We start from the raw sequence: 28,000 nt of genomic DNA, 5'->3' as shown, positions 1-28,000 counted from the left end.
TTTTGCGGCCGACAAGCTCAGCATCGACCCTTGTTTTCGATGCAGAGCGAAAGTTTAAACACCCCCTGAAGAATCCTAAAGCGATTTACTCCTTTAGCTAGTGAACTCTTTGCGACAGAGTAATTCTGTACACATTTCGTAGTTTCAATCATGCATTTTTTAATTAAAAGTAACTTCAGATTTTTAATTAAATTAAAGTTTTAGAAAAAAATTGAAAAATTTAAGAAAAACCATCAGAAAAATTGTGCTTTCTAGAAGGAACATAAAGTAAAAAGTTAATCATAATAAGATACAAATACAGAAAAATCATTCAGAATATTACAATGAACAAATATGAAAATTCAGAAAAATGAATGAAGCAAAGGATACTGAACTCTATATTAAAAAGAATAAAAAACACAAAAAATTATATAAAGAATAAAACCTTCCAAGGCAAATTAAGTCAACGATTTCAGAAACTCAAAACTCAATAGTCCCATTCCAGAGAATGTAACGTTAAAACCGATTAACAGACAAACAGAAGAGAAAACAGAAACATAAATGGAGTGGGTGAAACAGCAGAAACATCCACGTCGTCGATCATATTTTGAAATACGCTTTTATTTCTGACTCGGTCAAAAACTACGATAACAATAGGTGTCGGTAGATATGTATATCGGAAATCATTCTTTGGGAATGCGGAGCGTTCGTCGTCGGGAAAAAACGAGTAAACCACCGACGCGTCGAATAAATCGCGCCACGTTTCTCGCGGAGAAATCGCGGCGCGTGTTTTTCGCTTTCGTTCCGTTTCACGGGGAATTTCGATGTGAATGCCGCGCGCACTGCCGCGACGGCGGCAATGTTTCCTTCGTTGAATCGCGAGAAGCTTACCGAACCCTCGTTCGCGAGATTCTATTTCATTCCGTTTCTATCGTCGACTCGGTCCGAACGTGAGTCCTGATAGCGCGATTCTACCTTGCTGCATGCCCAAGACACCTTCCGCGCCTCTAATTCGACGAGGAGCGCGACGCAAATCACGTTCGAACGGTATTGCACGATCCCGTAGTCAAATCGATCGCGTTACACTACGAAAACACAGTCGAAAAGAAGAGAAAATGCGAGAGGCGTTTGCTAACCAGTTGGACGTTCAGAAACCATTTTGCTCGCCTTGGAGAATTATAGTCAGAAGATTTTTCGAATTTAGAATCTCAGAATGGCTAATGAGTATTTAATCCTTTTGCTATAATATTAGTGAATAAGAATTGCACACTATAATGTTTCATAATTTCACAACTCTTGCAGTAGAAAATCAAGCAGCTAAATATGTGAAAGATACTTAGCATTCAGGACTTCATAACTATGGTATTTGTAAACCATAGGAAATTAATTTTTCAATTATGAATGGGTAAGTTATTAGAGAACACTGAATTAATCAAAATAAAATATACTAGTTAAATTTTCATAGTTGTCTCGAAATTTAGTCACTTTACTTGAAGGTCATTTCTAAGAGCTCTAGACTCGACGTTCGCAAGAAGCTCTAAGTCCTCAATGAGGATAATTCTAGTGTCAAGTATCGCAGATGGTTGCCAACAAAACACGGTGGTGACTCGAGGGAAAGTGTCTGAACGCAAGTTCCATGGAAGTTCTGGTCCCGAAGGCGAGCAAAACGCAGCTCTAAAGTTTGACCAACTGCCTTGGCGCACACCCGACGCAGACCATCGCGCGTCACGCAGTCTGTCGACAGTGATGAATGACTCGATGAGAACGACAATGCTCTATCTATGTACAGTGTTTATATACATCATCATCATCGTCACCATCACCGGGTCCCGCCACGTTCACGCGTCCTCACTCTCACCCCATTATTGCACTCAGAACCCGTTCTCTCTCACTTAATTACAAATCAGCCATCTCTCTAAAGATTCGTTGAGACACAACCAGTGAAATGGATCGTCCGTATTATCGTCAGTCTGTTCCCGTGAGTCTCTCTCTCTCTCTTCTTTTTTCCCTCTCTCATTCGTTCGTAATGCCCACTAGTAGCTAATTTCGCTCGGCTGCCCGAGCCAACGCGTCGCACCAATCACAGTCTCGCTGATCGACACCATCCAGCACCTAGGACACCCTATAGCAAGGGCTCGTTCGACGAAATCCCAGCCGCTTGGTATCAGTAAGGCCTCCAGACGTTATTGTCCGGCCTGACTTCCTCTTGTCTCACGCTGCAACTGTCCGCGACAGCCCTCTGCTCGGGGCTCTCGGAGTTCTGGAACTGATTCCCGTACAGCTGGGAGTAGAGGATGCTGGGTAGCACGCCTGGCGTCGGGAAGTAGTTGCCGTAATTCTGTCCAAAGCCCTGCTCCTCGTGAACGGGACTCTCCGTGGTGCTGGAGTCCGTCGACAGGGACCTGGGTGAAACGTAGTCCTGGTACCTCTGGCTCGACGTACCGGACATCAGGCTGCTCAGTGGGTCCAGTGGGTCAGACTGGCCCGTCGTCGTCGAATCTGGCACTACTGTGGTTGGGAGAAACAAAGCAGCTTTCGCTTTTTAGTCATTCCGCTGATCGGCAAGCGTGAGGAGACGATGAAAATGAGAGGAATCACACTGTGCGTGCAGGCGTTCGTCTTGCGAGGATCGCGCGAAAATGGGAGCGTAAGAGGAGGTGTTTGGAAAAGAAATTAAATTGCTGGATAATTGAAAAATGTTTCAAGCTTCTTTCATAAGCAGAGGGGGAACTGAATAGAAGCTGCATAACATTGTCTGAACATTATTTTGAAGTAAAACAATTGTCCTTTTGATTTTAGTGAATTATTTTCTTTTTATAATAGGTAGGATATTGTAAAATTAAAATAGTTCTTCTTCCTAAAGTGTCAAGATTCATCGTTAGTGCTAAAGATCCTAAAAGAAATGTAGGAGGCATTTTATGGTATGCAATGTGTAAACTATGTGACTTATAAAAATGGATTTAAGACTTCTGCAACCTTTTACAATTAAAAATTTACACAAAACGCGTTGCAAACATTGTTCAGTAATTCTACAAAACAGTTACGAGCTGCTATACGGTCGCATGATTAATAATTTTCGAATGTAATCGGAACCGATGCAATATGCAATTCGGTGGAACAGCAATCCATTAATCCCCAAAATTAATAATATGTTGAAATATGATGAACATTTGCAGCATTAAAAGCAGCTTAGAGGATAACTATAAATAATACTTTCTCCAACTTATAGGCAACTATCGCAATTGCCTCTTAAACACACGTATAACTTCTATTAAAATTACAAAAAGTTTAATTGACTATTACTGCAAAACTAATGACAATTTTTTAATAAATATGATATCATCAGAAAGGAGGAAGCCTCCCCTGCAAAATACTTTTTGTTTCATGTCGATAGTACAATCCGTTGCCGAGATATCGTCGCGTAAAGAGAACTATAATTTTTAATATTATACTATGTCTGTCCTTGTCGCGAGCCATCGGACCTCTCTCTCGCACTCGTCACTGACCTATCGCTACGTCGCGCCTCGTGAGGCAGGTCAGTGACAGACGCTGATTCAGCATTTTTATACTACGTCTACTATAGAAATAGTAAACATACGCACTTCCGCGTGAAAAGTAGGTCACGCCCGTCTCAGTCAGTCCCTGCACACTTTAAATGAAAAGTTTGACGGCCTATATCTCGAGAACGGATTGAGATATCGATGTGATTCAAAATGTACTATCACGGGCATCTTCTCTGCTACCTTCTGGGATAACTTTCGTTCAAATTTTCGTCATTTTTCTGGCTGTATTTTTGAGCTAATGTTATGACTATGTTTCTAGGTATTTGAAAGAATTTTACTAATTTATATTAATTTTGTTGATCTGATATATGAGTCAATAGATGCTTTTCTAGATTTCGACAAAAATATATGAGTTAAAGTAAAGATTTAGATTGATACAAATGAATTCTTCATGAAATTTGTGCATATTTATTCTACTCCTCAAAGAAATCAATTTTAAACAAAAAATTAGACATGATCTCAAACGAAGTACCTCGTAAGAACATCCGTGTCTATCTACTGCATCATTACAAGCAACTTAATCTTACTCAAACCCCACTTACATCACAAAAGAATATCAAGAAAACATCGAAGATGCCGATGAAACATCTCAAGCAACTTAAGCCCCGTTCTTCGCGCCCAAACTAACAAATCCAAAACGTAAAACCTCGGGAAGCTTCAAAGCAAAGCTTGCCTATTTAATCGTGCCTCGCCAGAAAACGTGTCTATTAAATAAGGTAGCATGGGCAGCGCAAAATACAGCAATAGGGAGCGAAATCCCACAAGCGACGACTGGCGGGAGCGATAGGAGGTAATTATTGCGAGCGAACGAGGAAAATGGAAACTTACAGGAAGACACCGCTGAGAACGCGTCCTGCTGTGCCGTGGTTCCCGCGCCGGTGCCGGAAGTGACGGTGGAACCCGCTGTCGAATCGGGCGCCGTCGGGGTGTTCATGGATGCGGTGCCCGCGAAAGACGCCAGCGACGACGAGGGCGGCGGCGGCGGTGGCGGCGGCGGCGGGGGTGGAAACGACGCCTGTGCCGCGCACGACGACAAGGGGCCAGGAAGATAACCAGCGTAACCGGCCGTGCTTCCGTATCCCCACGAATTGCTCGCAGTCAGACCGAACTGCGACATGTCTGAAGAGATTGTGCTCGTTCGCGTATCAGAATTGCAATCCCTGCTTTTTTTTAACGCCACCGACTAACGGACGATCATTTCGGGGGTGAGCAAGATTAATCGGTTAATGCTCGCTCCTGGCTAAAGTTTCGCCGGGCTTCTGTTCTGGTTCGACGGGGAAGCGGGGAGTTGGGCGGGGGACGAAGTCACAGAAAGAGGGTGCAATCAGGCTGATTGTACGGGGGCGGAGAAATGTTAACGATGCGTGAAGGGTTCTTCCAATAATTAAAATTATAAAGTAATAATTATAAAAAATTGTAAATTAATTATAAAAATAATTAAAATTCGAAAACTTACTCAAGTTTCGATGATCTGATACTTGTCATGAATCTAGAGAATATTTTTTATATTTAATATTTTTTTTTTTGTAGAAGATTCTATTAATTTTTTAGTCTCTACTGGTCGAAAATAAAAATTTGTCATTACAAGGGTATTGAAAATTACTTTCAATTACTACTTCACAGACTTTCAGTAATATTTAAATACTCTTACTTCATAAGTATCAAATGTCCAGATACATTTGACCGATAATATATATATTTTAGTTCTGGGTGAGACGATACTGTTTTTTGCATATAAATCAATGCCTAGATTTAGTTAGTTCTAATTAATACTATTTAATACCTAGGTTTTATTATTGAAGGAACGAAGCACGAGGTCGATTTTTACGGCTGTGAATAGGTAAAGTGGAAGAGCCCAAGTCTCGTTATTCGTTGATCTAAACCACTTTGCACGCGTACTACACCGATGAAGCTTTCCCGGCGCCCTCTCGGGACTGGATTTATTTTTGCGGCGTATAGGCAGCATCCCCGATAGATTTTCCAATGAGTTACGTGGGGAGAAGGGGGACTGAAGGCAGAAAGGTCGGGAGTGCACGGTTTGCGAGGAGGGGTGCAGCCGGACAGAAAACGGAGGGAGGCTGCGTCGAGATCAAAGGGTTGGTCATCCCCGTGTGGCTCTGGCCAACTCAAATAACTGAGCTAGCCTCGACCAGTGCCGCTGGTCCACCGTGACGAGAGAGTCTAACCCTAAATACTGCGACCTAACGTGCTTTCACGTCGTTCAATTTTCATTCGAGGCTTACCCCATAACTTCTAGTGTAAGAAGCCTTTAACGATGCTTTCAAATTTTTACTAATTTTGAACGTCCACCCTGGTTATACCTTGATAAAAGTTGAACTAATTAAATAGCTAATTTTAGGTAAATCACAAAAATGAATATCGTTGATGCAGAATTTCAGAATCACGTAAGATTACTAGAAGTGAAATACTTTCAATGATAAAAGAAATCTCGAATATTGTTTTTAGGGAATATTCGCTTTTCAACTAGCATAACCATCTAGTTATTTAATCGTGAAATTTTTATAATGTAAAGACCACTCATTAATTGCATTTTTGATGGTTTGTTATTTCAGAATATGCAAGTTTAAGAACTAGAAACACAGTGCAGAAAGTAGGCTACTAAAATTCGTCGAGTTTTTAGAACACTCGCTAATAACTGAAGGAAAGCAAATCTGTTCTGGAAGGATCTATTAAGCTCAATCATCGTCAAAATTGAATCGATAAACGTTGAACTGATTGATGTACCACAAAATTGGCGGCAAGAACAAGCGAGGCTGGTTCACGCGAGCCTAGAGAGACGAGCGCGAATTATCGATGTCCGATGCTAGGGTAAAAAAGTTAATAAAGGAAATACTCTGCATGCTTGATACTTTATCGGGAAATTTTTGCGCGTTATCGCGCTCGAATCTAAAGGCGACTCATTAAATCGTCTCGGACACGAACATTTTCCACAGATTTCTTCCACTGCGATGTAATAAGTTCCTGGAGCTATACCCTACGCGCGAACAGCCAATGGCCAACTATTCCCTCGCTAAAGAAATTCCACGCTGCGGTCGAATCGTTCATAAAGGTTTTTGGATTCTTCGACAAAGGTCGAAAACGTTACCAAAACTGCGATGTTTCACGTGCAAATCCGCGAATCCGGTTACAAACGCACAGAGAAGTTGGGGTGAAGCTACCACCCCGAAAACGACGAGCCACCCCCGACGGCCTCGCCGCTCCCGTGGCAACCCCTTTAATATAATATTTAATCTAGCTTTGAACAGGCTTGCGGTTTCCGCCTCTGGAGTCGAGAAGCTCGCTCTCGCCAGCCTATCCCGAAAGCTCCGGCTGTATCTAACGGAGGCCAACGCTGTCTGCTTGGAAATATTCCCAGCTTAAGAGGGGATCACTTCTTACGGGATATCAGCAACAAATTTCATTTTGAAAACGAGCTACACTACAATACTTCGAAAATTTTCAAAAAATCTCTCCTTCCATAGATATCTATCATTCTGTAGAAATCGTCAGATTCCACTGACCATACTTCAAATACCCATGAAAATTGATCCAATTCCTAATTAAAGCACTGACACATTGTCGATACTTCCATTTAGAACGTGACCGTCTAAAAACCGAGCATTAAATAGCGTAAGTCCCGATTTCTCCCAAATCCCACCATAGCAATTTCAAGAAACGCTCTACGATTGAGTGAAATAATCGCAGACAGATCGTTCGCGAAGTCAGGACCTCTGGAAGGATCAATCATTCGGCGGGCTTGAGACAGGTTCTCCTGGAGGTGTTATCCGAGGGGTTCTACATTCATCATGCAGATAAAGCCGACGAGATACTTACTTTGACAGTTGCCCGGCATCGCGTGCCTGAAGGAGGAAAGCGGATCCCGCGGCTGGAGCGGGCTAGGCAGCGGCTGAAGGGGATTCGGCAAGGGTTGCAGCGGGTCCACCAGCGGCGAGGCGAAAAATGGGCCGCCTCTCTGCGATGCGAACGCGAACGCGTGGAACTGCTGCTGCTGCCCTAAAAGAGACAACACTGCGATCAACCGTGCGCCTGTCCGCTGGACTTCCTGTTCTCGCATCAATCACCTAATGCTTCTCGCCTCTCACACCCCATTTCTCCCTCTCTCGGCGGACGTCGCCGTTTAATTGCGTTTAGAATCCTATCATCGACTCTGCCATTCCCGTCAATTAACCAGCGCGGCCATCTCGGCCCGCCTCGGCCGAGGTCCCCCGAATTCTGTCAAGACCACGGCTTCGATCGGTCACAGGCAACCCCGTCTCTCGTTCTCCGCTGCATCGGACTACTTTTATTTCCCCGGGCAACGTCCGCTCCCCCAGGACACCGACAAGGCATCAGCCACGGGCGGAACCGAACAGGAGAGAGCGAGGAAGCGAAGAAGAGACACGCAGAGGCACCGATTCATTTTATTTCCTGGGTACGGTGTCGCCAACCCAATTAAAGACGTCCCAACAGGCGACCGTCCTATCTGACGAGGCGACTGCCCACCCTGGTCAGGTTAGGCTAGTCTGCCCCATACGTAGGTGGCTTCCCTAGTCCCCTGCAGCCTCGTCCCTCGTCCAGGATCGTCGAAATCTACGAACCAACACTGCCGCACTGAAGGCACCGGAGACCAAAGCCAGGAGGGACCGAGTCAGAGAGGGAGAGAGAGAGAGAGAGAAGAGCCAGAGCCAGAGAGACCCCCGCCAGTCCTGATAATCCAATCGAAGCCCTAATTCTAACTCGGCAACCCGAAATTCCCGCCGGTTTGCTGAATAGGGTACGCTGCTCTATCCTGGGGACACAATGGGGGCGCGACGACGGAATACAGAGACGGCACAGGACTAACGAGATCCTGTTAAACGATCGCCGATTCGGCCGACTCGCAACGACCTCCACGAAGAAATTTGCGAACGACTTCCTTACGTCGAAGGGTTGGCCGTGCTCGGTCAGGTTCCAGAGGGTCCAGCTCGACTGAATCGTCCGCTGGATCGAACCTGGTTTTAATAAATTATTCTGAGCTTCAGCCGCGAATTTATCAAGCCACCCTACTAGCAGGGGTTGACGGCCCTCCAGGTGCTTCATTAGGCGGCACCGTTTCGATTGCGATGGTAACGGATGTTCCTTGGAGGATGGGATTCCTGAGAGACTGGCGTTGAGTTTGGCGCGATCTTCTGAGGTGTGAATGATAATTGAGGCCACTGAGGGATGGGATCGACCGAAGCTGGGAAACGGTAGATAGCTTCGGAGTGGGATGATACAGAAATATGTGGGTCTTGGCGCGTTCTTGTGTGAAGAATCAGCTTCAGAGATTCAAATTTTTAAATGTTCCCAATTTCAAGTCTTCACATTTTTTAGAAGACAAATTGATATTAATATTAAGTAATAGATAATATTCCTTGGTGAAACTGGATGTCTTTAGATGAAAAAAAAATATCACAGGACTTACAGGATCACTAGCTTCATAAGCACTGATGTAGTAGTTCAATGTCAGCCTACTTTATCGTCCATCTACACCACTTGACAGACAGCCACTCCTTTAAAAGACGACAACGTCATCAGACTTTTTCTGTGGCAACGATGGAGACGACTTGGACTTTCTCGCGAGTCGTTACTATCGATTTCATTGGACACCCCTTTACGCGTGCAGGGTGACTGCCAGGGAATTTCTCGAGAGTTACCAGCTGGCAACGACAGCTCCTCATTTCGTTCCGTCGCCCCCAGAATCGACCCTCTCGACATCATGCTGGAGATACCAAGACCACCAGCAATTTTCGGTATTTTCTAACAAAGCTGAACCGTTCGATCGCGCTGGTCGTAAGCATGCTACGTGGATTTCGGGTGTTGAACTTTCGTCCAGGGGCAGAGAATCCGTGGAAGCCCTCGAACCGCTCGTCGATCAATTTCCTTAGCCCTGCATCCTTTCTGCGGCGGCCACCTTTGGCTACGGGACGAGGGTAGAATGTGTAATGAATTGCTTGTTTAATTAATTACGACCCTCGAACGGCGCCGTGCCTCTGAGGCGTTTCGACATCGGACGGTCCTTCCTAGGCCCATTTAGACTCCCGAATAGAATTCATAGGACTGATTTATCGCTCGTTGCGTGAAAGAAGGTTTCATTCGAGAAGAAACAATGAAACTTGTTTAATCGTTTCAGTAAAAGGATAATCGTTAAAAAATAGTTCGCGTGAATATGAACTCTAGACTTGCTAGATCTTTTGTCTGTATCTCTCTTCCAATTTCTTTCTATTATATTTTTATTTATTTTAAGCAGTTTTTTAACTTCAAAGAAAACAAAAATACGTTGTTACTAATATCCATGTCCCTCGCTTTTGTTTGATAATAGAAATACAGGTGCCTCATTATGTATAGTACCACAAACTCTTTATAGGATTTTTATGCAAAACGTTTGTAAGTTTAATGAATTTAGGGAATGTCCAGTATGTTACTGTGAAGAATTTGTTTCACAAGAGCATTTGAAAAAGAAGAACGAGACGTTTAATTACACGTTACGATAACACGATGGTGTCAGAGGATGTAAGCGTGATAAAATTAGGGAGCGTGTCAAAAACGAGGAAGCGGCTGGTTTAAAGAAACGCCGATCGACCACCCACGACTCGCAGCCCTTTCATCTTGCGCCGCTTCCCCTTCCGACCTGTCGTTGGATCCCTTCATTTCGGGGAAATCGTTTGTTTTTATAGATGTAACGTGCCGCCCGTTTTAGAACGCTCTGATCTCTGATCTTCAAAATTTGATAAACTTAGCCACGAGAAGTTTCGTTATAGCTACAGGGTATTTCAATTCTTGAAATATTAATGATGTTTCGGGTCAACAAAATATGCTTCAAACATTCCTCAAACATAGAATTCAATTATTAGATGAATAGATACTAAGATTCTATCAATTTTTAAGGGTCCAAGATTTATAAATCTATGCGGTTAGATTTATTATAATCAATCTGAATAAATAGACAGACATGTCTGCAATTCATCATAATCCTCTTGCACCTGTCAGACTAACAAAATCTGAAACTTCAGAATATCATGCCTTGAGCAATACTACGCTACCTATTGCAATAAAAAATATCGACATACTAAAAAATTCTATAATAAAACTCCAGAAAAAAAAGAATAAAAAATACTGAGGACTCAAATTCATCAACGAACTACATATCCAAAAAATTGAAAAGAACCCCCGCGAAGTATATCATCCCCAATCATCAGCCAAGGAAATACCTCCGAACACCCAGAACCCTCTCTATTATCGAACGGTCCCCGAATTTGATCAATCCCAGCGTCAGGTTTCGGTAGGCAAGATTTACAAACAGTCGGGGGCGGTAAATTTCGATTCTGGCGAGCACAATACACCTCCTCCGCGCGTGGCTTACGTAACAAGCCGGGAGACGTTTTCAGGAAACACCTCCCACTCGGCGGTTCGTGGAAAGGCGTGCAGCACACGTCTACGACGTCGGCTGCGACCCACCAAATAACCCCTGGTAATTGTATGTCTCGGTGGGTAGCGTGAGCCAAGGAGAAGCCAAGTAGAAGCGGGCAGCACACCCCGAGACACAGCAACCGTGAGGGAAAGTTCGTAGGCGTCGCACAATATCTCCGCGGCTAAACGCCGCAGCCCTTTATCAATGTTATGGCGGCCGGCCGCGGTTATAAATAATGGCAATTGCGCGAAACTTAGCCTGGCGAGGTAACGGCCGACCAGCCCTGAACCGCACGCGCTCCAGGCCATTTCAAACTTGCGGCTTTCAATGCCTCCCGCTGCCGTTCGCTCGGAGTTACGCGATTGCTCGCCCGCTGGATACCTCGCGGGGGTTGCAGGGGATTTTTTGGCAACCGATTGCTGGGGACATTCGAGGTTTCGGGGCTGGTCTTCGGGAGATTGGATTTCCTTTTGGGAGGCTTGGAGGCGAGTGTGAGGATACAGCGTTTATTCGGTAGGTGCTCGCAGCTGGGGCCTGGCCGCGAGCAGATAGCTGCTAGGGATACGAGATTTGAGTCTCAGTCAGTTTCTGTGGACGTAGAGAAGGAAGGAAAGTTGAAAGTGAGTGAAAGATGAAGACAGAGAGTGAGAAGTCGAGTGAGCCACCTTCGGTGGTGGGGGTGATGTGTATGTATCCGTGAAAAGTCGAGCATTTAGCGAATATAGGTTGTAAAGGGGATGTTGGATTGAAGAGGACTTGGATTCTATTTGAGATAGAAGAGCACTGAGTGGATGGAGTATTGTATGTCCAGGTTGAGAGAATATGTTAGAAGAGAAAACTTTTTGTTGGTAGTAGGTTATTGTTGGATCGAGGGTTCAACATTTTTGAGGATTGGAAAGTGAAGTGTGGAAGACAAGTGTTTTCGAATTCGTCATCGTTTTCTAGTCATAGACTTTTGAAGTATGTTAATGTTACAATACTTCTCGCGGACGAACAGTACTTAAGATTCTATCACATGAACAGTAGCTCTAATTTCAAGTCAACATATGTATTAATACCCACCCCACATCTCCCACAAAGCTTAATTCTCCTCCAACAAAATCCTTAATCAGCATATCAAATTCTACAATGTAGAAAACCTCGACCAATATTCTTCTCAACAAAAAGCATTCAAACATTAATTTAACAATACTTGGTCTCGCTTCTCGAGCCTTGTAACACCGCTCCCTTAACCAGAATGTAACATAGATAATAAATGAGAACAGTAATGCTTACAGTGATACTCACTGGTCTTGGATCGCGGTTCCCGCGGCCCGTCCACGGTCACTTTGATGGCCTTCGTGTACGTGGCGACCTGCGGCGGCGTGGTGGACACGGTGATGGTCAACGTGAAGCTCTTCCCTGGAACAACGAGAGGGAAAGGTCACTCCGGCAGCATCGAGGCTCCCCTTCCGTTTTTTCCCCGACCCACAGCTCGTGGATCATCGACGATCCACAGACGTGGCGATTGAAACGATGGCGGAAGTTCGCAAACGTGGTTAGCCGGCTGAAACTCGGTGGTAACCGAATTAACCGTCGGTAATGTATCGAGGGCGTCGTCGACGGTGACGGTGGGCAGCCAATGCGACCGAGTCGAGAGGATGGGCACGCGTTGAGTTATGTTGAAGAGCTCATCGAGCTCGCGAGTGGCGCCGAAAAACAACCCCTGCTCTCTTATTAAACTCGAAACTCGATATCTCATTTCATTCGTGCTTCTAGGTGGAGTATAATAATTAAATTCAGCCAATCGTTGGTTGTTAATATACTCTGTGAATTATGTGAAAGCCACGAACATTCTTCCTAGTACGTGTTACTAGTGCATGATTATTTGTATATTCTAAATAAATTTGAATTCTCGAAAATGTCTTCGCCTTCTGTAGCCTCTGATTGCTTAAAGCATAAGTGCTGGTTTCATTTTATTTGAAGTATAATAGAGGTATCAGTGACGAGTAAACTAATTGGAAGACCATTTCTTAGCGCAACAAATATGGGGTTTCGAGTTAAGAGGGATGTAGAGCGTTTGTGGAATGGAAGAGGGGATATTTCGATGGAAAGCTCGTTAAACCGAGGACAATGCTGCGTAAAAAAAAGTTTCCACGCAGAACACGGTGGTTGCACGCGCAGAGGTTCACCGCAATTCCACGTGCACCCTCTTTCACTCTTTTTCCCGCCCCCATGGTTTCTCACTCGGAGCGGATCGCTGATCGCGTGGTATTCTCTGTCTCGCCCTTGCTGATGCTGGTGGAGAACTTTAAAAATGGGTTGGTATTGTACTCGACACGTTCGAATGATTCGTGTTGCGAAAGCAAATTGATTGCTTGTAGGATCGAAGTCGAGAAAAAAAGAAACTAACAAGATTCAGTCTATTCTATATCTAGGTCTTCAAAACGCAAAAATTATAAAATATTGTAAGTGGAATCTCAATCCAGAAGAAGAAAATATCGAAGTGTCCTTAAATTGTTAAATGTTTCCTAAAGTAAGAACCGAAGGAACTTCCCAGGCAAAAACTGTATGTAAAATTAAACTCCTTAATAATAATTTTCAAATAAAAGTAGCAACAGTACTCAAGCTTATTACTACAGACACTTCACTTCTAATCAAATGTTTTCAAACGATATTAGGTTTGAAACATTCAAGATCTGAAAACTATTTGCTATAGTAACACTTCTTAACGTTTAGACACTCCTTCGGTTAAAGTTTCTTCCCTTCAGCGCGAGACTAACAGAGAAGGGAAAGGAAAAAAGAAAGAGCGAAACTGTCGGGGGAATAATGGCGAGTGTCGAGCGTGGCCACACGGTGGTTCACCACGCGAGCTTCTCGTTTTCCAGCAGGGGATCCCGTCAGTTTTGTTGCAAGTCACGGCATCCACCATGGCCCTGGTTGGCGAACCTTTTCACCTATTGCGGGAATTGGTGGTTCCACAGTTAGGTGGGTACGCGTAGGTATCACCCTCGGTGCCAGTCGCCGTGGAACCATTAAAAGTCGCCTAACTGCTTTGCTCCCTTTAACCCTCGCACGCTTTCTTCGATTTTCTGAACTATAAACTTCTTCGAGTTTGAGGACATATATCCACCACTACGGTGACAGAATTGTGTTATAATTTTGGAAATAGATTGCGATCAAATTAGAAAAACTGGGAATCAAATGACAGAAGAAATTATATTAAACTAAACCTCCTTTAAAATAATTTGTGATTAAAATTATGATCAGCAAAGGACAATATCCACATAAAAGCATTTGGAGATAACTAAAAATTTCCTTCCACAAAAATGTTAATGAAACTTCAAAATGGCCTAAGATACAGGGAGGAGACTTTTACGATTTCAGTAAAGATAAAATTAATCAATCATTTAATGAACCACTAATGTTCCCAAGAGCCCATACGAAGGAATAAAACTAAAGTCTGCAACTTTGAACGAAATTTACTTACTATTTCTAGAAGAAACCTAACAGCAGTAACTGGATAAAACGAGAATATTCATGTAACCTCAGAGATTTCGATGGCCGGATCTATAGTACGTCAAATGAAGAACACCAGAGAGACAAAATTGAATTGTCACCAGGCGCGAATGGAAAAGAGAGGCAGCAGTGGAAGTGCGTCCAGATCGATTTCCTGATAATACTCGTTAGCATACGATTCTCCGGGAAAATGAGGATCTGGACGCGTATACACACAGCTCCCCACCCAGTCGCAGGGGTAGGCTGTCGAGCCAATTAATTAATTTCAATTTTCCCCAAACGAATCGCAAATGCGCTATTATGCTTTGATAACGAACTGATTATGGTCAGAATGAACTGTCGCTGGCGACAACGCGACACCAACTTGACTCGTCCTCGACATTTTCGTCGGCTGAAATTTCACCGATCTTGCCTGCGGGACAATCTAGTGAAACGCGACGAAAACGTCCAAAAAATGAGTCAATGACGTAAAAATACAATTTCACGAAGCTAATATGTTATAACATTTAGCGATATTAAGCACAGATTTATCTTGGAAAAAAGTGTGACAGATTTACACCTTCCAATCGACGAAGATAATTGAACTGGATTTGTTTGAAATTTCGCGCGCGTAAACGCTGAGACGCGACAACCATCGAATGATCTACCATACTGCATGGTAACCACTTAAAACTGCTCTTCGCTTGAAGGAAAACCGAGCATGTTAGTCGAGAGCATTGTAATATCGATGATAAGCTATGGCCCTATTCCTGCACGTTCGCTTGTAATGCCAGCTTCATCGCGGCGAAGTCTACCCTTGGAGGTACTGGATCGTTTCCACCCCTTCAACACTAAGCCCTATAACGAGATAGATCATTTGGGCGCTTATAGTTTCAGCCCGGGGTAGACGGGTATCCTTCAACTTTGCTCTCGCGAATAAAGCAATCTCCTGCCAGGCTGGGATCGCGCTACAATTTCTAGTCGTTTCGTAAGCTCAAAGCGCAAGTTCGTGCTTTGAATTTATAGTCACTCGAAGAGCAGAAATTGATTTGCTGTTTCTTTATTTCTGCTGTGGCAGAAAGTATTCTTCAGCCTTCAGTTTTAAAGGGTTTGGAATAAAATTCTTCTACGTTGACCTAACAAGCTACTAAATTGTTCAATAAGAGCAATATAATGATTTCTGAAGACTAGTTTGATGAGAGAGGAGTATCAGGATGTTTTACGACAGAGAGGAGACAATTTTAACGATCTATTGAGTCAAGTGAAATCGAGGTTCTCTGTCACATGCATACATATACAAAACGTTCAACAAACGAGAGGATCATTAAGTATTCGCTAGAGTTTGGCGCGCATCGGTTCCCAGGGAATATTCAAGGAACTGGGGGAGTCGAAGGAATCCTGCCGAGAGACACTTCTCTTACATTCTTCATCCTAGCTTATGTTAATTCCGCGCTCGACGAAAACAATTGAGAGCTAATCCCAGACAAATGACTGACGCGCTTCCATGAACCCGGGGGAGAAATCCCAACCCCTTCGGATAAGGAAAATTCAAGCATTTCGCGATTTCCGAACGCCCTATTTTCTCTTTAACAACCCTACCTTCGTACACGTGATTGAAATTGTTAGAAAACAAAATTCAGGAAATTTCGAGCTGTCGAAGTATACTCTATGTTTTAAAAGTTCTGAGCCTTTGAAATTCTGTGGTACTGGGGTCCTAAAGTGTCTACGTAGATTTTAAGGTGTTAGATTCTGAAGTGTATCGAGTCTAACATGATAGAATTTAAGATCCCTAAATGAAGAGTGATTCTGAGATACAAGCGTTTTTTAGGATTGAAAATTCCTACAAAGATTTTTTCCACAGATTTTCACACTGCTACATCATCAGATCCTAGAATTCCTTTCTAAAGCAACAGACTTCTCACGAATTTTTATTCATGGAGTATACATCATAATAACCCCATAAAATTCATAATTACAACCTCACTTTTATCACACTTGAACTACATTTAAAAAGCAATTACTTGACCAAGATAATGAACGATCAACAAGTTCAAGCGAACCGAATAAACGCCATTCAACTGGGTCACATGTAGCTAATCAACCAGCAGGCACGATTTTGAAAGGCGATGTTAAACGAAATAGCGGCCCTAATAACGTTAATTAAAAGCCAACTGAAACCTCAATTAATATCGGCCACCCCTGTTTCCTGGGGCGTCGCCTTCCTCGTCCTTTTCAGGCTCCGAACGCGTCTGTTCCCGAGGCGAGGCTCCCAAGAAGGAAAGTAAAGAGGAGGTTGCTCCGTGGTGGTGCGGACAAATAAAACCCATTACCCACTCCAAGACGTCGTCGTCTCCTCGAATTCTCTCGCACACCAATCAACGGCACGCCAGCCACCCCTGTGAAACGTCCAATTTCGACCCCCGTCCCAAGCCGAGCACTTTTCCGGAAGCGACGAGGAAAAACGAGGGTGTCTCAAGACGTCCACGACCTACCCTTACTACGCGGCGAAATTCTTTGAAAGGGTCTTCCCGCCACAACTTCTCCACCCTCTGTCGGCTTCTTCCGCGACACAGCCTGTCAACGAGGATCAACAACTTTCCAGTTTCATGAATGAAACGGGGAAGAAGCCGAGCGGAAGGCTGCCGAGTTAATTTCGCGTTTGCCACTCCGCCTTCCTGGAATCGTTTTCGCTGTTTGACTGCTCAAGTTTGAACGACTTCCACGCGTCTCTTAAGACATTCAATTTAGAGGAAAGATCTCGGAGAGAGCAAGATTCGAGGACCTAATTGTTGGAGTCAGATTTTCGGTTATGATCTGAGACTCACCTCTTCCGCTTCTCCCGACGAACCTGAGATCGTTGAACTTGGCTACCTGGTTCTTCATCAGGGCGGTAGAGTTCCTCAGTTCAGCGCAACAGTTCTCGTCGTTACCAGCGCGAACGGTCACCAAAGTGCCGTCGCCGACCTCGCCGAGGGCCACCACTTTGAAGGCCACAGGCAGGGTCTTGTTGGACCTCCAGTGCGCTGGTAAAACACTGCAGATCAAGTGAGGTGATCCTGTAACAAGGTGAAGCTTATGTAAAGCTCTGCTATTATCTCGAAGTACCTACGTATTTTTTATTTTATCGATAAAATACTTTAAATATATTCTAACACATATCAATCCCTCTAGCGAATCTATGGGGCCAGGGATTTGAGGTTTCCTTCTTCTTTAAGGAATTTTCACTATTAACCCCTTGCAATTCCCATTTTTTTAAAATTTTCTTTTCCAGTATTTCCTATTATGTACCCCCTGCACTCTCAATTTTTTAAAAACTGTGTTTCCAATAACTCCCTCTTATTCTAAATCATTTTAAAAATGTAGAGTGTGACTGACACAAGAGTGTCTATGCAGACAACTGATACCGAATCATACTCGACATGGAGATACAAATGATCAAGGCTTCCAAATATAAGCCATGCCCTTTTGCAAGAAATTTCCCATGGTTTCACGAAAATTCCAATTAGCTTCATCAAGGGGTCAAACGAAAGCCTCAATAGCGAATCTACTTGCATTCGTTAACACAGCTTGAAGGGCTAATCCTTAATCCAAATCCACGAACCCCTCGCTAATAAAGTGTAGCCGACGCACCTGTTCGGACCAGTTCTCCAGGGTGCTCGCTGACATAGTCGTCCAGGGTCCTCTGAGCCAGGATGTCGCTGGTCATCTTCGTGTAGGTGTCCGTCAAGGGAGAAACGCCCGACTCCGGCGAGGCGGCAGCGCCAGGAGCCGAGGCTCCTGTCAACTGCATCCTGCTGCTGGTTCCTCCACCGTTCTCGCTGGCAGAGCTCGCTGTTCCGCAGCTGGGCTCGTTGCTGGTCCCCCTCACCGAGCCAGTTCCACTTCCAGATACCGTGCTTCCTCCACCGCCGCCGTTACAACGGCCGAATATATCCATAGGCAGTCAGAACGCCGGATGATACATCCTTCCATTCGGTTCAGGGGTTGAACTTTGGAGGATCGACGGCCGTAGGAGGATCGCTCGAGAGCTCTGGACGACCTGGGTCAGGCTTCTTGGTCTGCCATTGTCGCTGGTTGACGATGGAGGAGGCTTACGTAGCTCTTTAGTTAGCTTCTTTTCAAGTGAATTCAGAAAATCCTTTTGAGCTTGGTTATAATAACTCTTCAATATATTCGGTTCCTTTTCTGGAGTGATTTAACTTTCTCTTGTATTCGACTTTAGATAGTAGACAGCAACATTAATAAAAGTTACAAATCGACAGGACCTAAGAGTTTCTTATATCTGGTATTTCCTTGGCTCAGAAGTCCTCAAGTGTTCGCAATCTTCAGGGCTCAAATGAACATTGTTCCAATTCCGTACTCGTGGAGATCACCAAGTACGCACCATTTCCCACGATCCCCCTGAAAGCAGTAGAGTTCAAGCATGACCAAGGATCGCCGTGGTCTTCCAAAGACGACGAACTTATCTACCCTCAAAGTAGCGGGAAAAATTGATTCGGTAGTGCCTTGGAAAGGGTTCGTCCCAGGAGCAGCGCCTAGGCGACGGCACCCCAAGTCCCGTCGCTGATGCGACCAACCCCTTCGGCGACCCTAATCCATTTAACGAAGGCTTCCAAGAGCCTTTATCTCGCGAGCAGCGCCCTTTAACAGAGTCAACCGTGGCTCGAGGCAACGTGACAGCCCTGGGGACGCCCGCTGATGGAGGCGATGGACGGAGGGAAACGGGCGGGAAAGAGAGAGGCGAAACGAGAGGATGTTGACACGGACAGGAACGACTCGCACACTTTTCACGCGGCCGGCCGGTGACGTCACCGTTCATTCAGTAATTTTTGCGCACGTCACCGGGGCTGACACACCGGATCCAGGTGGTTCCAGGAGGGGTTGGCGCGGCCGTCGGTGGTGGGGACGGAAAAAATAGGGGAAAAAGAACTCCCGGCGGGTAGGCAACCCCCACACACGGCACCACGTATACCCAGCCCCTACGCACGTACAACCGCGTGTCAAACTGCACGTGGCCACGTTACCACGTTGCTCTGTCAATGCCAGCGATCGAACCTTCACGGACACGCGAGAATTACGCGTCGGCCGACCACGCTCCGCGAGAGGAATTGAAATCGCACGAACGATCGAACCGCTGCTCAACTGCTAAGCGATTCGTACGTGACTTCGACGTGCCCCGTTCGATTAGAGACGAGGGGCGGTAATGAGCAATCGAGTGGTCGCCTGATCGCTACTGCGGCGGGACACCTTTGATGAAGTTCAAACTGTTGGCGCCTTGCGGTTGGAGAATGGTCGTCAGAGTTTGGGTGATTTTTTAAGAGAGAATGGTTTGATTAATAGTCCGATGAGAGGAATTGTTGAGATTAGAGGTAATTCAATGGTGTTTGAGGAAGTTTGTAGATTAAAGAGAAAGTGGAGATGGAAGAGGGTAGGAGAGTCTAGGGGAAGAAGAATCTGATGACCCTTCTGAAAGAACGTGGAACGACGCAGCGACGGCTAAGATTCCCGCTTAACTTTGCATTCAAATCTCTTACTAGGCTGGTGCTGTATTCACACTTCCGCTGGAAACTTATCATCTGCCTTTTCGAATACTACGTGTTTGAGGAATGTTAGAAAGCTACTGTATGCAATTAATCACTTTAACTTCACTATTTGGTACATACTCTAGAAACAAACTGGCTCCTCTAATTGCTTATTGGATAATAAAATCAGAAGTAAAAAGACTGTCTTCTTCCAGAAAATCCTATTAATCACCTCGTCTAGATTGTCATATCATCTTCGACTGTCTTCTCCAAGAACAAGGGATCTCTTCCAAAGGTACACTCACTGACCGTGTTCACCATCGCGACCGACGGACTATCAATAACACTCTCTTGCACCACTACCCACTACCCGATCCCAAACGAAACCACTTCAATCAAATCTTGAGTTAATCAGATCGCCAAAAAATCAGAGAAAGTCACTGTGTCAACGAGGCAGAAGAACTCGAATTCTCCATCCTTCTTAATCAACATCACAAGTATCAGTCCAGAGCATGCCTCACGTGCGTGCAGGTGATTTCCTTTGTCAAACGCTTCACGTCAGAGTCCCAAAACCGAGGGAAAAATCGGCACACGCGGTCAGCTTCTGCTGCGAACCCTCTGGAGACGCTTCGAATCACTTTCAAGGCAGGAGTCCCAGGTCGTGGTGTTTTGGTAGTCGCAGCCGTGCCTCGGAACACCCGTTGGGGGCCACTAACTATAATTTCGGCGGTTCGTGTGAGGCAACAGCCGTTGACGCACTGGTCCATGCCAACACACGCAGCATCCCTTTCCCCTTTCCTGGTTCCCCTCACACCCCTGAGTCGCCCCACTCCTCGCAGTCGCAGCGTCTCTCTTCAGCCAAGCGCCTTCCTCGTTCCGTCTCTCCTCTCTTTTCGTCCCTCATTCTCGGCCTGCTCGGTCCTCCTCCTCTTTCTCTCTCCCTCGGCACCATTGCTCTTTATCGCTTTATCTCCCACCGGACCCTGTAACCCTCTCCCTCCATCCCTCTTTCTCGCCGCTCTCTTTCCCCCGGGTCGACCCTTTTGCGGTGTGGCTCGCGTGCGTCTGGCAGTCCGTGGGAGGGACGCTTCGATCAATCTATCGAACGCGATTCACCGACCAGGGGAGAGTTTTTTCCTTGGACTCGTCACCGTCGCCTCGCTCGAAATTCGCGGGCCCAAGGAAGCTCGTAACGAGTCTCGTTGCGTTCAATTAGTCGGTTACGCGGGCAGAAGTTAACGAGGAGGCGAATCGCGATCTCCATCGCTCGCTGTAGTGCTGGACGTTAACTCTGTGATCTTCAGTGATTTAATATAAGCGATCGATGACTTTTTTCATGGTTCTTGCAACGAATTAGAACAAAGCTTTGTCCCTCGCTCTTTGGATGAAGAGCTCGGCTGATCCTCGTCGCAAAATCGTTCGACGTAGCGAGCCCTAAGCGCAGGGTAAGAAGAATCGAGGACTCGTGGATGAGGTATCGATCCTTCGAAGCGGAAATCCGCGCGCGTCATCGTACGTGTTTGCCTGCCGGCAAGTCCGCGACTGGTCGGCTATCGTCAGGATATATTCGCACAGGAAATGGGTAGTTCCATTGTTTGCACGTTCGTACAAACAGTGCAGCTGCGAGGATGCGCTGGACAGGGCTTCTCTCTGTTTGATTTTCGAAAGTGAAGCTCCATTGTAGCGTATGTCGGCGCGGCGAGGGCAACGGGCCTGTCTGCAGCTTTCGATCGGAAGAACGAAAGAATCGAGAGGACACTTGGAAGGAGGCGATCGCGGGACGATGGGGGATGCTTGATGTTCGATGAAAAATCGATCCCTTGCAGCTCGAGTTACGATCAAGCGTAGATGAGCTTCGAAATTTTTCAGAATAAAAGAAAAGTTTTTGATCATGTGCTAGGTATTTTGGATTTCTGAGTACTCTGGTATATATCTTAGTTAATCTTTCAGAGATACTTGTAAATTCTATGAGTAGGCATTTCTTTAGAAAAATTCTAGGTATAGGACTTCATTTTTAAGGAAAAAGAAAGCATCAATCCACAAGTTAACATAGAAATTCCTGTCCAATTCTAGAACTGAAAGGACTTATGCTGCTCAATGATTAACTCCAAAAATATTTACAGCCTAAAGTAGCACATCTTCAGCAGCCAGAGAATGAAGCATCGATTCTCAAAGTTCTACCCTCTTCAAACCTCCTATCTCAAATTTTCAACTTTCAGTTATCTTTTGCTTCCCCTTCCATTGGAAATACTTTTATGAAATCGCTTCGAGCCGACTCGAAATTGAAACCCTGAGCGGAAGCGTCAGAGGGGTTCCAAAGCGTTGTAGCGAAACGAAAACGATGGACCTGGCGCCGCGTTGGCCCCCCCAATCTGTCGCTTATTTGAATAACAGGCAACGAGGTCCGCGGAATGAATCGCGCGGGCAGCAGAAGTACCGGTATTCAGCGGCGGACGATCGTCGACGAGACGGTGACAAACAGCGATACGCTGGAAACGTGGAAACTGGACGGCCGTCGTCGTATTGACAAACGACCTAACGCCCGTGTGGACCGTTGCGTTCGACGAGATTCGAATTATCTCTGCTGGAGCTTGTCAATGCAAATGCCATGCCTACATTCAATTACCGCTCGTCACGCTTCGATCAGCGCGCGAACGGCGAATCGCGGGATATTCCCCCTTGATTTCTTTTCCGCGGGATTTTTGAGATGGGTAGAGATGATGGGTTCGTTCGAACCACTGTGGTGAAGATAATGTAACTGTTATGGGTACCTGTTGTAGGTGGAGAGGCGTGATTGCTTTATGAGGAGTTACGAGATAGAGGGAAATTCTGTTGCTCTTCTGTGATACGAGTTTCTAAGCTAGAACTACAATTTTTTTAAAGCTAATTTTGGGGAAGATGCTAGTTGTTTGTTGATTTGTCTGTAAAGAGAAAATATTTTCGACAATTGAGCGATGATTACATTGATTCTTTAAACTATACGGGTCGCTGAATCAGCGCGAGTTACTCTGTGATGACGTATAAATGACGGTAATTAATGGTTTCGATATCGATTAATAATCACTGTCGAAGACCGTTTATGGATAATCGAAATTCGAGACTGTACTTCATTAGCGAGTGGCGCCTTTTAATGACGACCGTGAATTCGGTGAATGTTTGGATACTGTCCCCATCAGTTTATTAAATTTCAGTGAAGAAGTATACCATGACACAAAAGTTAGAATACGAAATTCGAAAGTGAGTAAATTGGAAATATTAAAAGGATTTATCCTTAATGTTATCACCATATTCTAATACTTTCAGACTTCCTAAAGAGATTGAAATAAGTAATTCAATGTTATCAAAGATTGGCACAGACACCACTAATATCAATGATTCAAACTACAAATTTCTAATATTTTACTTCATGTTATAAGATTAATGTTTTATTTAAGTATTATATTATTTAAGAAAAATCCTTAGAATACCTGTTACGCTTTTATTGCCTCATTAAAATAGAAAGCGTTAATGTATTAAATCCCTTGATCTAAATAGATACGACGATTTATAAATCCGAACAAAGGATATAATAACACAATTAATGGAAACGTCAGCCGAAACACGTGTCGAAAAGGAAACCAAAGCAATCACGCACCGCGACGTGATTCACTGAAAAACCCCGCTGCGTGCAAATCGATATTCGTAGAACGAGTTCTCATTGAAAAATTCCACGCAAAGCAAGCGGTTGAAACGGAACAGAAAGCAATTCGCGATGTCTGACCATGGGCGACCTTACTCTCCTTAATTCCCCTTAATTCGCACACAGACAATTTTCAATGCATTTTTGCGTAGATTCATATAACGCTGCATATGGTATATCTGTTTACAGAAGACTTGCAAGTAGTATTTCAACCCTGACAACTTTTAGAGAAACTTGAGAATTATCGACACCTACAATTTTGCACAGTAGAATTTTTTGATAAAGAGCATGACGTTTCTATCGAATATAAACCACAAGTATTTCTTCCCTGTGGCAACATGTCAATAGAATTAAAAGTTACTTTCCACCTCCTGTACAATAGAACCGAGCAACATGTATCACTCTTTTCCCATACAAATGAACTTATTGTTATAGAAACCCACTCACCCCTACTGTTCAGTAACTACACGCTTAACAAGTTTCTACTGCTTCCCAAAGTAATAAAACACCATCCCCATAAACACGCTCATCTCCCAAAACAGGTCTGTCCACCTTCTCTGACCTCCGAAAGCAAAAAGCGATCACGAGCACAAACGAGCAATGACAGCTCCTCTCGATCGATCATCGGGCAATTTTTCCTTGATGTATCGTCGAAATTGGACGCGGGGACGCACAACAACAGCAGCACGTGTCACGGGGCCGGCCGATTGCGTGGACGTTTAACGGGCGATCGGAAAAAGGTAAAAGCGATCGTACCATGCGTGGATGGTGGCGCGCGTGCTTTGAAACCGGTTCGTCGGTACGCTCGATTGGGCAACAATACACGAGGAACGGTACCGGGGCACGAGCAGAAGCAGCAACAACGGCACAGCACCACCAGCAACCTTGCCGCGTGAACACTACACCGCGCCGCCCCCTCCCTCGACCGCCACCCACACCACCGTCGACGACGTCCGTCTCTATCGCGCGGAGGGTAGTTTCGCTCTAACGACTACGACCGCCCCACTGAAACTGGAACTCTCTCCCCTCCGTGGGTGTCGCGCGCCCTCCTCCCGCGGCCAACCGCCCCTACCACGTGCCACGACCACCCCTACGCCGTCGACGAACGGGGGTCGTGCGTGGCGCGAGTAGGGGCGGCCACCGGCGGAACATGTGTAACACGCAGCCTTGATTACACGCGGGCTTGTAAAAATTATTATTATGGCCGTGAGCGCGCGCTGCTCCAGCCACCCCTCTACGCCGAATTCTGTGTGTTTTTTTTCTCTCCGCAGGGACAAGCGAGCCTAGCTGTGCGCGCGACGTGACCTTTGGCCATCGCTGATTGTTTTGACGCCGCGGCGGGATTGAATTTTTACATGCGCGCAGCTTTTTTTAGCGGGATGCAGTTTGAGGGAGAATGACGTATGAGATTGGTGAAGTTGATGCGGATCTCTTTTTTCTTTTGGAAGCGAAGGGAATGGTGTTGGCTTGGTGAAGGGAGGTAGTTGGAGGGAATGTGAAGATTTGGGAAATGTTGATTGATTTGTGGTTTGTTTTTAATGATTTGTAGAAGGTGGTTGAGAATGAGTGTTAGAAATTTTGAGATGTGACTCTGGATGCCAGAAGAGGACGAAAATTTAGAATGACGAAATTGTGTTTGGGACTTTGTTTCTGAGTTATTAGTTGTAGCAAAAACTTCTAGAACTAGCATGAAATGTAATCTATCTGACTTGGGACATTTCTACTGCCAACGTCTATTAGCCAGGTCAGACACTGTCGAGCAAGTAGAGTAAGTCCCGAGTCAGACACAGTTTATGTGTATTTTTGTTCCTTTTAGCATATAGAATTATCTGTCCCTTAAAATTTCTTACACTTGACATCGCATATTTTATATATTACTACAAATACTGTTGTTTCTGAAGATCGCTTCGCCTGTAGAGAAATTAATACAGAAATTAATTATGCTATCTAGTTATATGGTGATCGCTACTTTATGCAGTTATCTTCTACTTAACAAATAACTTCAAAGTCTTCTCTTAAAAAGAACATTTTGGATTATCTTAATTTTTTGAGTGAGAAATGCAAAACTAGAAATAAGATTACTCACAGAGTAATTTAATATGATGAGAAGAATTTTTACACCTTTTTCCAAATTCCTCCATGCATAATTGTTTCAATTAACGAAAATTTCGTCAAAGGCATATTCTCTTGAAGAAGCAATAAAGCGAGATCGATCAATCGTTCATCGAATGCTCTGTTTCACGAAGACACACAGAGAGCGAAACCGCGTTAATTCCTGCGCATTCGTTGAAAGAAAAAAGAAAGCAGAATACCATTCCATGCCAGTAGTTTAATACGGCTCTGGCATTTGTCTGCTTCAGCAGCTCATCAGCCGGCCCATTATCCGAATTATATTCCATACGAGATAAATAAATAACACGTGAACTGGATAATCGATGCCAAAGGGTTGAACATCCAAAATATTTTCAGAGTCCACCTCTCATCTTTGATCTCTTTTCAATCATCCCAATTTCACTGTTTGCTTTGAGAATACAAAAATTTTAATATTCCACTAAGGTATTAAGTATAATCCATCTGTAAGTCCTGTTGACATCGTAGGGACAAGAGTTCTAGCAAGATGAGAGTCATCGAAAGGGAAAAATGATTTGGTGACACGCGATCCTCTATGGTCGATTCACAGGGCCAGTTTGTGACCGAGGAGTACAAGCGGCTTCCCTGGTTTCTGGTCGAAGTGGGGCTAACCGCAGAATCGGAGGCAAGATGGCAAAAGTAAGTCGAGAGTCGAGGGGCGGCGCTGTGGCCTGGCCAGCCCACTGGCGCATCCTCGTTCTTCTCTGTCCGATGCCAGCTAAGATCGCCCACTCTTATCTTTGTTATGGATTTCTCTTACATGTGACAACGGAAATTTATTTATGTTGCTAGTTCTCCAAATGGAATACAATGGCATCTTTAGAAAACTGGGAAGATTTGGAATAAAATAGTGGAGCAGAAGAATGAAGATACTCTTTGTGATTTTTTGAGTGAAATATTTTTTATGATAATATAGAGGAATGAAGAAATGGATACTGAGATTGAAGAAATAGTTATAGAAGAATGGAATAAATTTTTGTTTCGTTGGTAGCAACTGGCAACACAAACTCAGGCTTGTATGGAGAATTTTTCTTAAATATTCTAATAAAAGGGGTTACAAAATTTATGTATAAAATATATTTAGATAAAGCGTCATTATGAGTAAAGTGTTAATTGAATTTTTAATCATTCAAGAGATTTCAGATAAGCAGATATTATACACAGACACTAATTCTACTTGCTGAAGTCAGACACATTTTATATGATACCTACAATCCAAACCACATTAAGTACTCTGTAAAAACAAATCCTACATCTCCCTCTTTAGATCAAAAAGAAATACACTCTAAAACCTCCAACCTCTACTTTTTTCAAAACATATCTACTTACTCTCCACTCGAAGAAAAAAGAGGAGGACAAAAGTCAAAAATTCCTGAAACCTAGCATCCTCCTACATATTCACCCTAAGTTAATCGAGAGAAAATAAACAGCAGCGCGCAGAGTACCATCCCACAGAGGAGGAAAGTCTCCAGTCCCCCAGAAAAGAAAGGTCGTTGACTTTCAGATTGCGGACGTCGGTGAAATCCAAAAATCCTTCGGAATACCGCCCGTAAAAGGCCAGAATAAACATTTCCTGAACGGTTAGTAGCGATGTGGCAGACGAGGATGAGCAGGACGAGGGGAGGCTGCGGTTTCAGAGGGCGGAGGTTGGTTCCAGACTGTAGGGGGTGCGAGAAGAACGGATGGTACGTGAGACGACCGCGTGTCGGAGGAAGATAGATCCTCGGTGCGACTAAAAGTAGAAACGGAAAGCACGCCCAGACACAGAGAACGCTGGTGTGTTTCAAAGAAAACGTGAATCGTTAAAGACGCCTGGCTGCGTTTTACGCGCGTCTTCCGATAAATCGACGGCTATCGGGAACGCGGGGGTGGAAGTCGAAAATGGAAGTCTGAATATTGAACCGTTTCTGTACTTCGAACTTTTCTAGTTGAATAGAAATTTTACGATTTGTTAATTGAAAATATCTTGAAAGAATCTCTTCTGTATCTACATACTTTTCTGTTAAATTAATGAGTTCTATTATTAAGGTCTTCTTTCTTAGAAATTAGAAAATTTTGTATGGAAGAAATTTTAGAAATTTCGAAATATAATAGTTATATTTAAGCGAGAAAAGCAAGCAGAATGAATGACAAAAATTGATCATAAGAGGTTGCAAATTATTCCTATTACTCAATTAGTAATCGTTAACTTTATAGAGTATTATATGGCAAACAGTGGAAT

At 44.4% G+C, this 28,000-nt stretch overlaps 2 protein-coding genes across 5 annotated transcripts; both read right to left on the bottom strand.

Annotated features, from left to right (window-relative positions):
• Nucleotides 1-879: 879 nt before the first annotated feature.
• On the bottom strand, nucleotides 880-18,514 carry LOC143183990 (uncharacterized). 4 transcript variants are annotated; one of them, XM_076385890.1, is made up of 6 exons: nucleotides 18,079-18,514; nucleotides 17,274-17,504; nucleotides 12,247-12,372; nucleotides 7,377-7,571; nucleotides 4,371-4,661; nucleotides 880-2,487 (listed from the first exon to the last, which is right to left on the bottom strand). In XM_076385890.1, exons 1-6 carry the CDS (start codon nucleotides 18,383-18,385, stop codon nucleotides 2,144-2,146), a joined length of 1,494 nt encoding a protein of 497 aa, XP_076242005.1. In that variant the 5' UTR covers nucleotides 18,386-18,514; the 3' UTR covers nucleotides 880-2,143. The 4 variants fall into 4 exon arrangements, with proteins under 4 accessions (XP_076242005.1, XP_076242008.1, XP_076242006.1 ...); XM_076385893.1 differs by having other exon boundaries at nucleotides 7,377-7,556; XM_076385891.1 differs by having other exon boundaries at nucleotides 12,259-12,372.
• Nucleotides 18,506-24,964, bottom strand: LOC143183391 (uncharacterized). The gene is made up of 4 exons (XM_076384914.1): nucleotides 24,955-24,964; nucleotides 24,693-24,883; nucleotides 24,406-24,633; nucleotides 18,506-18,849 (listed from the first exon to the last, which is right to left on the bottom strand). Exons 1-4 carry the CDS (start codon nucleotides 24,962-24,964, stop codon nucleotides 18,781-18,783), a joined length of 498 nt encoding a protein of 165 aa, XP_076241029.1. The 3' UTR covers nucleotides 18,506-18,780.
• Between the last annotated feature and the right edge of the window lie 3,036 nt (nucleotides 24,965-28,000).

Source organism: Calliopsis andreniformis, chromosome 9 (assembly GCF_051401765.1).
Source record: "Calliopsis andreniformis isolate RMS-2024a chromosome 9, iyCalAndr_principal, whole genome shotgun sequence".
Taxonomy (NCBI): Eukaryota; Metazoa; Arthropoda; class Insecta; order Hymenoptera; family Andrenidae; genus Calliopsis; species Calliopsis andreniformis.
This window is presented reverse-complemented; position numbering and strand designations above follow the sequence as displayed.